Source organism: Buteo buteo, chromosome 2, assembly GCF_964188355.1.
Source record: "Buteo buteo chromosome 2, bButBut1.hap1.1, whole genome shotgun sequence".
Taxonomy (NCBI): domain Eukaryota; kingdom Metazoa; phylum Chordata; class Aves; order Accipitriformes; family Accipitridae; genus Buteo; species Buteo buteo.
Window position 1 is genome coordinate 78,214,281 of NC_134172.1, and position 9,839 is coordinate 78,224,119.

At 61.8% G+C, this 9,839-nt stretch overlaps 1 protein-coding gene across 1 annotated transcript; it reads right to left on the reverse strand.

Annotated features, from left to right (window-relative positions):
* Positions 1-1,993: 1,993 nt before the first annotated feature.
* On the reverse strand, positions 1,994-7,730 carry C2H20orf204 (chromosome 2 C20orf204 homolog). The gene is made up of 5 exons (XM_075021087.1): positions 7,599-7,730; positions 4,456-4,590; positions 4,149-4,211; positions 3,909-4,061; positions 1,994-2,986 (listed from the first exon to the last, which is right to left on the reverse strand). Exons 1-5 carry the CDS (start codon positions 7,599-7,601, stop codon positions 2,831-2,833), a joined length of 510 nt encoding a protein of 169 aa, XP_074877188.1. The 5' UTR covers positions 7,602-7,730; the 3' UTR covers positions 1,994-2,830.
* Positions 7,731-9,839: the final 2,109 nt, after the last annotated feature.

A 9,839-nucleotide genomic window follows, 5' to 3' on the forward strand; every position in this document is an offset into this window, starting at 1 on the left:
GCTGGAGCCACATCAGAGCGGCCCCCCCGGAGCAGCCGGGAGCGTGCGGTGCTGCCCTCGAAGGAAATGCGCTCACTCCCATGTGCTGCACACTTGGGTTCGCCTCGCTGCTATTTTTATTTGACTTTTCAGGGCCCGTTTCCTTTTTCCGGCTGTTTTTGCTGTGATTCCACCGTCGCTTCGACCTCGCTTTTCCCCTCCCTCCCTTTTGCCTCTTCCTTCACTCTTTCCTTCCTTTCCATGCACTCATTCCTGCCGCTGCACCGGGTTCCCTCTCCCCCCTCGCCGCAGCCGGTACTCACGGCAAGCTCACGGCGAGCTCGCAGCAAGCTCACGGCAAGCGTGCCAATGCCTGTAAACCCCCAAAAACGCCAGCACAAGCCTCCCACCGCCACCCAGATACCAAACTGGCAGCACTGGGCACAACCTCCCCTATCCCCTGCCTCCAAAGGCAGCCAGGGCGAGATGCCGGGGGGGGTGCACAGGCAGCACACGGTGATTTCCCGGCTCGGCAGCAGCCGCCCTCCCCTGTTGCTGCTCTGTTTTATCTGGGAAGGTGCTGACGGGTTGGTGGAGGGGGGTGGACTTTGCTCCAGCCTCGATGCAGAAAAAGGCAGTGAGTCACCACGTCCCAAGCCACCGTCCCGCTCACGCCGGTGCACGAGCCACCGGGTCCCATCCATGGTCTATAAAGCATCAATAGGGCTATTCTGGGGTGCTGGCAGGATGCAAAGGGGGGGGTGTGGGATGAGTGGGGGGAATAAGAAAGAAAACCTGAATCTAAACTGGTGCGAAAGCCCCCATGGAGGCAACAGAAAGGGCAGGAGGAAAAGAAGGCAGTGCTTGTTCCTGAGGAGGAGGATGGAGCTGGGAGGAAGAAGCCGGCCAGGGAGGAACGTGGCACCGGTGGCAGCGCGGTGCAGCTCCGGGAGGCCCGCGGCATCGAGATGTGCCGAACCACGGCTCCCTGGATGGGCCTCGCTGCCAGTGCCCGCCTGCTCCATGCCATGAAGACGGCGTCACCCACGGGCCCTGGAGGGACCCCACAAGAGCAGCACCCCCAGCCTGGCCGCCCCCCCCTCGCCTTGTTCTCACCCTCCCCCAACCAAGGTCCCTGTCATGCCCCATCAAACCAAGGGGCCCATCCTGCACCCTGCTAAATCCCAGGAGACCTGGTGTGCCTGGAGGGGGTCTCCCCCCCCCGCCAAGCTCCTTCCAGCCCGTGTCCCAGAGGCAGGGGGTGAGCAAGGACCCCCGAGCATCTCCTGCCCTCCCCTCCCTGCACCCCCCCACCCTAGCCGGCTGCTTGAACCCACCAGGGAATTGTTCCCCCCCCATCCCCAAGGCGCACGGGTGAGGGACCCACTTGCCAGCAGCACCCATTGCCCCCCGCCAGCTGTAAACCCACCGGGACCAGGGAGGGTGGCCAAGACCCCAGCGGGGATGGGGCCAGGGGATGCTGGTGTGGCCGCGGTCCAGGCGGGAGCCGTGGCCGTGGTCCAGGCAGCCGCGTGGCCCAGGCCACAGGGACACACGGCCGTGGGCAGCCGTCCGGCTCCGCTCAGCGCACGCAGCCCACTGCTGCCATCTCGTGTCCTCGACAGACGTCCCCACCACCACACAGCCAGGGCTGGCCCCACTCACGGCTGTGACGGCGTCCACCCGGGTGGAGAGGGGCTGGGGAAACTGAGGCAGGGGCACAACGCTCCAGCTCTGCCCGCAGCTCAGGGAGGGGGAACGGTCTCCCAGAAAAGCAGCTTCTGCAGCAGAGCCCTGTCCTCCACCGCCTGTGCGCCAGTATAAGCGTGCAGGATGGAGCCCCGCGGGCCAGGGATGCAGGCACGGCGGGCAGAGGCAGGATGCCACGGTGCCCACCGCCGCTGCACGCTCCTTCCCGGGTTTGCACGGCCCCTGCACCACGCCAGCCCCATGCACAGCACAAGAGCCCCTGGGTCACCAGATAAAGCACCCCAAGGGCTTCCAGGGAAGGAGAGGTTTTATTTCTGGCTTCCCAGAGACTTTTTGCCACCCAACGGGGGAGCCGGGACCCCGGCCAGGGCACTGGCAGAGCACGGTGATGAGGGAGGATGCTCCTCATCTCACCGAAGCCCGCATCCCTCTGGGCTCGGCTCACCACGGGGTGCCGGGGCACCCACAGTGCCAAGAAACCAGGTCCCTCCGTGGTGCCTCCATCCCAGAGACCGTGCCTTGGCCTCGAGCCCCCTCAGCTGCCTGGGGTTTTGCTTTTTATCCACGAGCACCAGTGCTCCCCAGGCTTCCCTGGGTGCCCAGTGATGCACCCTGGCTTCCCCGTCCGCTGTGGGTGCCCAGGCGCTTTGCATGTCCCAGCAGCGTAACAGGGACACTTGTCCCGCTCCGCAGCCCGGCCACCCTCAGAGCCTTGCGGATGCGCAGTGATCCCGCTTCCAGCAGAGCCCTCCAAACCACGGCCCCACATCTCCTCTTTTTTGCCCCGAAAAGCAACCGTTGTCCCCAAGAAAGCAGCAGGTGATGCAGGGCCGGGAGCATCACAGAAATCCAACGCCTCACCTCCTTTTTTTTGGCACTTCCCCTTCTTCTCCCCCACGTTTCTGATGTTCCAGCTTCCTGCCGCAGCCATCCCACGGCAAACCAACCTGCCAGCCCCCACCACGTGCGATGGGGCCGGTCCCTGGCTACCGCTTGAGACAGGAGGACAAATTCAGCTTTGGCACCCGCCGGTTGCAACTCCGCTGCCTTCAGGATTGAATTCGCCCCAGATTTCCAAACAAGAAGCCGGTAGCCACGGTGCCGGAGCAGCGCGTCCCTCCGGCACGTGGCGAGGGCATCCCTACGAGTCCCGGGGGGTACGGTGGGATGCGTGCAGGGCGTAGAGCTTCTCCCAGCAGGTCACCAGCCTCTCTGCCTTCCTCCCAATCTCCCGCAGCTGCTTTCTCCGGCGGCCGGGTCCCCCGCGCCGGGGCTGTGCCGGGATGCGCGGCAGGCTCTGCAGTCGGCGTGCCGAGGGAGCAGAAATACCCCACCACCACCACGCAGGCGTTAGTCGCGGGGACAAAAGCCACCGCTCCAGCACCGAGGATGCGCCTGGGACATCACACCCCACGTGTACGCGGGGTTTGCACGGGCAAAGCTGCAGGCTGGGGTGGCCAAACCACCCGTGGCCATGGCGGGGACATGCTTTTGGGTCCCCAGGGTTCCCCAAAGCTGGCCGTCCCTCCCCGAGCTGGCAGCATGCACCCCACAGCTCATCCACGGACAGGGCAGACAGTCAGGTCGGCTCTGCAGGTGACTTTCCAAACCAGCAGCATCTCCAGCGCACACCAGCAAGCCCCAGGCAGGGTTAGCCCCGGCTGATTTCCCCAGCGATGGTGAGGAGGACAACCCCAGCACCGCGCCAGAGCCGGGCAGGGCTGGGGAGCCGGCGCTTCGCTGCCCTGGGGTTTCCCCGCTAGTTAATGAGTTGCTGGCGGCTGCTGTAGGGGATCCTCCTGGCTGGGGTTTCCCCGGCAGAGCCCTGGGGATGCCGGGGGAGCCCAGAGCAGCCCTTTGGGGAGAAATCCCAGTCCTCGCCTACAAGCACCTGGGAGTGAGAGCAGGACTGGGCAAGCCCACCCACCGGGTGAGCATCCCACCGGGATGGGGTCTGTGTTCCCATCAACCATGGCATCGTGGCACAGGTGGGCAAACCCACTTGGGAACTGGTGGTAAAAACCCCCCAGCTTGTCCCACGCTGCCACAGCCAGGCTTCCCTCCCCGGCCAGTTTAAAGCTCAGCAGGCTGTGCCGTCAGCATCCCCCAGCCACAAACCCAGCACAGACCTTCACCCCCCAGGATGCGGCAGGCAGGGCAGCCCACACTCAGGGGAACTGGGAGCCACAGGGGGGACTGGGAAGGGGCAGGTCTCCCACCTTGCTGATTTTCCTGCAGTTCTCCCTGAGCACGAAGTCGGTGTTTCTGGCCACCTTCCACACCACCAGCTCCTCGGGGCCGTGCAGGGTGCCGGCCGCCACCTCCCGCAGCGACATGCTGATGTTGTAGATGGAGAGCAGGATCTTCTGGTCCTGGAGAGGAGAAAAGCATGCGGCCCTGGGGCAGGGAGAGGGGCTCAGCCCACACAACATCCCAGTCCCGGGTCCCTTGGTGCTCACCTTATCCGAACGACAAGCCGGCCCAGCCCTTGGGCTCCTCTCCGCCGACCTGCTCAGGTTTTTCTGGAAAAATAAAGCAAGGGGAAGATCAGGCACTCCAAAGCATCCACGCCTCCCAAGTGGGGCAGGAACGCCCCATTTAAACACAGCGCTCTCCCCACAAACACCAGAAAAGCGGCCAACCCCATACGAAGCTTTTCAGGCTCATCCCTCCCCACCCACATTCTGCAGCGGGGCCGCATCCAGCTCAGCAGCATCCCCCAGAGTTGGGATCCAGGGCCCCGGGCAGATCCCACCACCCGCTCACCAGGTTCTGGATCTCGTGGAAGATGACGGCACGGTACTGCCGGAGGATTTTGGCGATGCTGCACCTCTTGCCTCTGCTCAGCACGGCGACGAGCAGAAGGAGCAGAACAGCGCAGGAGAGTGCCCGGGGGAGAATCTGTGCAGTGAAGGGCTCAGTGTCAGCCAAGGGGGCAAGCCAGGGATGAAGGGATGCTCTGGGCTCTGCCTTCACAGCCCCTGGCCACAAGCCTCCATCAGACTTGTCCCCGGCTTGGTCTGTCCCCAAGCTCTCTGCCCCAACAGAGTCCCCAGTAGCTCCCCACTTCGTGGCACTTCAAGGCCAGACCAGCAAAAATCAAGAAGAGCAGAAAGGGATGTGCTCTGCTCTTTGGAGAGGAGCTGGAGGCAGGGAGGTGCCTGGTTCCCCACCAGCAAACCTCCACGCCTCGACGCAAACAGCTTCAGGCACCCTCGGAAGGATGCTCTCCGCACCTCTGCAAACCCCCGCAGCAAGGATGCAGTTTTGCAGCATTTTCCCAGCTCCCACGCAGCCCCAGCTCATCCCAGGCTCGGGTGCCCTCGTACAAGAGCCAGACAGAAGCAGCACAAGCGCCTGCTTTCACCAGCGCGTCCCGGCTGCCTCCGAATTTCCCAGCTCCCAGCCTTCCTGGCAGCCCCGAGCCGGCCCCGGCAGAGCGGGGAAACCCAAGCGCTGACATCTGAGCTGGCGGGGGAGCACAAGGAGGGGATGGCCGGACCCTCCGAGGGATGAGTCCCCGGGGCTTTGAAAAAAAGCCAACGCAACCTCAGGTGACCGGGACTGGGGATATTTGAGCGGTCCCACAGCAGCGGGGCGAGGATGGGAAGCCTGATACACGCACGGCATCTGCCAGGAAAGGAGCCTGACAGCTCTCCACATCTCCGCATCGCTGAGCGATGCCACGGTGCTGGGGCCCCATCCTGGCACCGGGGCATTTCTATCATCTCCCGTTTGCAGGAAAAGCCCCCCCCAAATCCCCCCCAGCACACACACATCCCCCCCCCCCAGCTCTGGGTGTCAGGTCCGGGCAGGCAGAAAGCCGCTCACCTCCTTCCAAAGATGCAACCCCTGTGCTCATAGTATGAGCAAGGAGGAAGGGGCAGGCAGCTCTGCCTGCTGCCAGCATCTGCCTGCCCCGAGCCCCAGCTCGCAGCTCAGCAGGTTCACTGCTGTCCCAGCCACGTCTGGCTCTCGGGCTTGGCCTTTTGCTCAGAGAAGCCAGAAGGAAGAAGTTCCCTCGCTGAAGTCCAACCCCAGGCAGACGATATTCATCCTGCCCTTCGGTGGGAACCTGGAGGGTTTGTTCATAAAACCTGCATCCGCTCCGTGCTCCCCGCTCGATGACGGACTGGTCCCGGCTCCAAAAGGACGAGGAAACCTTTCCCCACCCTCCCGCAGCTCAGCAGAAGCGATGGGGGCTTAATACGAGGCGAAACCCAACACGCCGCAAGTCTGGGAACCCACGGACACAGGCGTCACCTTGGAGCCGAAGCGCGTGCGAGGAGATGAGCAAAACCACACGCAACCAGTACAAATCCCACTGGGCTCTTCAGCTTCCTTAATCGCTGCATGCCTTCCAGTTGAGCCATGCTGGGCTCCATCCCGGGGCCGGGAAGGGCAGGGAAGAGCGTCCCCGTGCTGCTAGCTTTGTTCTCTGCAAACCCACAGAGGGATCTCGCCCCAGAGGTGTTTCAGCAGAGAGCCGAGGGTATAATCCTCAGGGACACCAAAGGAGAGGGCTGCTTCCATGAGGACACCCTGTCCAAAGTCTAAGGGTTGCTCTCAGGAAGCCTCCTCCGCCAGGAAGACAAGGCCATGCAATTTTACCATTAAACTGGGAATGACTTCCCTGAAGTGGCTTATTAAACAACTGGGACCAAATTCCAGGAGAAAGCACACCATTTACAGCATTTCCAGGCAGCCGAGCCTGGCACTGGCCTCTCAGTCCTTAGCACAGGAGGAAACACAGCCTGCAGTTAAAAAAGCTCAGCGAGCAGCCGGGCCACGAGCTCGGAGGGTGCAGTAGGTGCTTCCCACCGACCCCCCCCCCCAGAGAGTGGGGAAGCGGCGGTGACAAGAGAGGGATGCGGGGGAGAGACGAAGCCGGCAAACCCCGGTCCCGGCTAGTGCTTCGCACCCTTCAGGATGGAGGAAGCTAAGTTCAGGGGCTGATTTAGGGTTATTCCGTCTCCCCTAGCTCCCATCCCCGCAGCAGCAAGCTGCGGGCAGGCAGGGCAGCTCTGGGGTTAGGCACGTCCTAGGGGAGGGCCGGCAGGGAAGGAGCAGCCAGGAGAGCGTGGGTGCAGGACGGTCACAGCCTGCTGCGCCTGGCAGGGGAAGCTAATCTCTTCCTCGGCTCTAATCCTCCAGCAAATATGAGGAGATAAGGGAAATCACCATTATTGATAGAGCAGCTCCTGGTGGCATTCGTGCTAGCCCCAGCCACCCAGGCAGCGAGGGGCAATGCCAGCCGCCTGCCCGGGAGCCCCACTGGGGTCCCCAGGTCCTTCCAGCCAGAGTGACCCTGTCCCCAGCACCCTCCTACCCAAAGGGACCCTGCCACCACCCGGACCCCCAGCACTTGCCGTAGCCCCGGGCAGGGTCAGAGGCTCCGTTCTCCCCCTTGGGACCGGCCAGGTCCAAGCCCCATCCCGGCCAGGTCCAAGCCCCATCCCGGCCAGGTCCAAGCCCCATCCCGGCCACAGCAACCTGGTCCCTCTGGACCAACCCTCCCAGCCGGACCAGAGCCCCCTTCCCCACAGACTCCCAGTTCCATCCCACCGCGACCCTCCCAGCCGGATCCAAGCCCCATCCTGACCCAGCCCAGCCCCATTCCCACTAGTCCAGGCCCCTTCCTTGCCGGACCAGCCCCATCCCGACCAGTCTGAGCCCCTTTCCCGGCTGGAACAGCCCCTTCCCAGCCAGCCCGTCCCCTCTCCTCATCGATCCAAACTCCCCCATCCCAGGAGAACCAGCCACGTCCCGAGGGGGTCCCGGCTGCTGCAAATCCCACCCGGACCGAGCTGCCCCCCCCCCCCCATCCCGGCGGTACGGGGGGGGGCTCCGCTCCAGCACGGCGGGATCCCGGGGATTGGGGAAGGGGCAGCGATCCCCGACGGACTCACCATGGAGCCCCGCGGGAGCTGGGGGACCGCCGGTCGCGGACCCTGCGGTGGCTCCCGGGGAGCCGAACCCCGGTTCGGTCCGGTCCGGTCCCTGCGCCGCGTCCCGCTCCGCCGGGGCTCGTGGTTTGAACTTGGCTCCACGGTGGGAGGGGACGGGAACGGGGAAGAAGAAGGGGGGGGGGGGGAACGGGACCCGGCGGTTACACCCGCCCCGGCGCCCCCGGGCATCGCCTCCCGGTCCCGTCCCCGTGTGTCCGTCCCCCCCCCCGCCCCCGGGGGGGCTGCAGGGACGGATCCTGCTCGGTCGCGGCTGGAGGGGTCAGGGTGGGGAGCCTGGAGCCCACGCTGCCACCCACCCGCGGCTCCAAAGCGATGCAGGTCCCTAACGCGCCGGTGCAAGGGCAGGAGGAGGGAGAGAAGGGCTGGGGGCTGTTATTTTGGGTCGCAAAGGTGTGAGCACCCCGAGTTTTGGTTCCTGTTAGTGGTGGCGGTGATCGTTACCACCCCAGGTTCACACTCGGCTGCTGGTTAGCACTTCAACCGCACGCCACATACAGCGACCGTCCAAAAGAGAGACCCCTGAAATACCCCCACATGCGTGGTGTCCCCCCGCTTTCAGCCCAAGCCCCCCCTCCTGTTTCCCCTCTGAGTTTTGAACAGGCACATCAACATCAGCAATACCAGCCCCGGCACAGAAAACTGCCCTGACTCAATTTCAATTGCTTTCATCCAGGATGCAATGAAAAAAAAACCAAGTAATGAACCGACAAGCACCAAGGCTCCGCTGAGGAGTGGAGCACACGTGTTTTAGTAAGAGATAAAACAAACGGCTGAATAATCCAACTCTTCTCAGCTTGGCCAGAATGTTCCTCCATGCAAAGTGGGACCCACAGCATACACAACCACATACCGCTGAAGACAGGACCCATATAACTTGTTTATTGAGCTCTATATATAGCTAAAATTCATAGGTGCCATAATCCATTTAAAAACCAGAGACATCTACAAACATTAAAAGGCTCTAAGACTGATGATCCCTTTTATCTAAAAAAAAAATTAATATAAATAATCCCAAACCCAAGGAATGTAACGTCCCTGGGCCAGGGGAAGGGGAAGCTGCGGATACACAGAGCAGGTGGCAAAAGGAGCTTGGTGCTGCGAGGACACGGCACAGCATCCAGCGCGGGTCCCCTTGCTCAGGTCTTCCAGCACATCTCGGTGCACAGCACTGGGAAACAATCTCTTCTCTCACCACCCACAACGAGCAACTCTCCTCCAGCAAGTCCGTCCTGGGCGTTTTCTCAATCCCAAGGCTCTTGGGCAGCCTTTCCTAACAAATCCTTAAGGGATGTGGTGCTGCCACCTGAGCAAGGGGCAGGGGAAGCGCGCGGGTCCTGACCAGTGGGTGCACACACAGTACCTGGCTCGAAGGAGATGCTGCAAACATTTGGTACAAGTCGGGAGTCTATCAAGGGAGAAAAGCCGTGCCACTGCGCTTCCAACCAACCTTCCCCACCTCAACTCCACAGCCACTAAACGAGAGCACCGCAGGGCAGAGGAATTTATGTACCACTGGCACCCAGCTTTCCCAAGCACACCACTACGCTAGGAAGTGTCGCAGCAACTGAAATGCCATATTCCCTTCCCAGAGAAGCGGGATACAGTCCCTGTGTCCAAGCACTTACACAGATCACATTATGGAGGAAGAGTAAAAGCCGTGGGAGAAGCATAAGGGACTGAAGGACAGCACGCACTGAAAACCATTTTTTAACATTTTTTTCTCCTGCAGTTTCTGGCTCAGTCTTGAAATCCTTGTCCAGCCATGTTCCCTTCCCACATGTCAACCCTCTTCTTTCCACAACAGAGTGATGTCTCCATTCTCCTCCCCAAACTCCCCTCCCTTCCCCTTTGTATAAGCCCACATACAGGAAGGGTGCCAATGATGGCATGAAATCTCCAAGCAAGAGTCCCTCAACTCCCAACGCCTCTCACTCACCTTTAGGAAACTACAATTCCATGGGACATCCGTGATCTACACCCTCCTTAATGAAAATGCAGCTTCACACGCTTTCACCAGCTATTCAGGAGAAAGCACAAGAGTTTCCGTTATGAATCCAAAGCAAAACAGGCTTCTGCTTCAACACCAACCATTTCTACTTCAGTGTTAAAAGACAGGCTTCTCATCCTCTTTGGCAAAAGGCTGTAGCACAACTTGGTGTAACCACCGCTGGCAGATACATT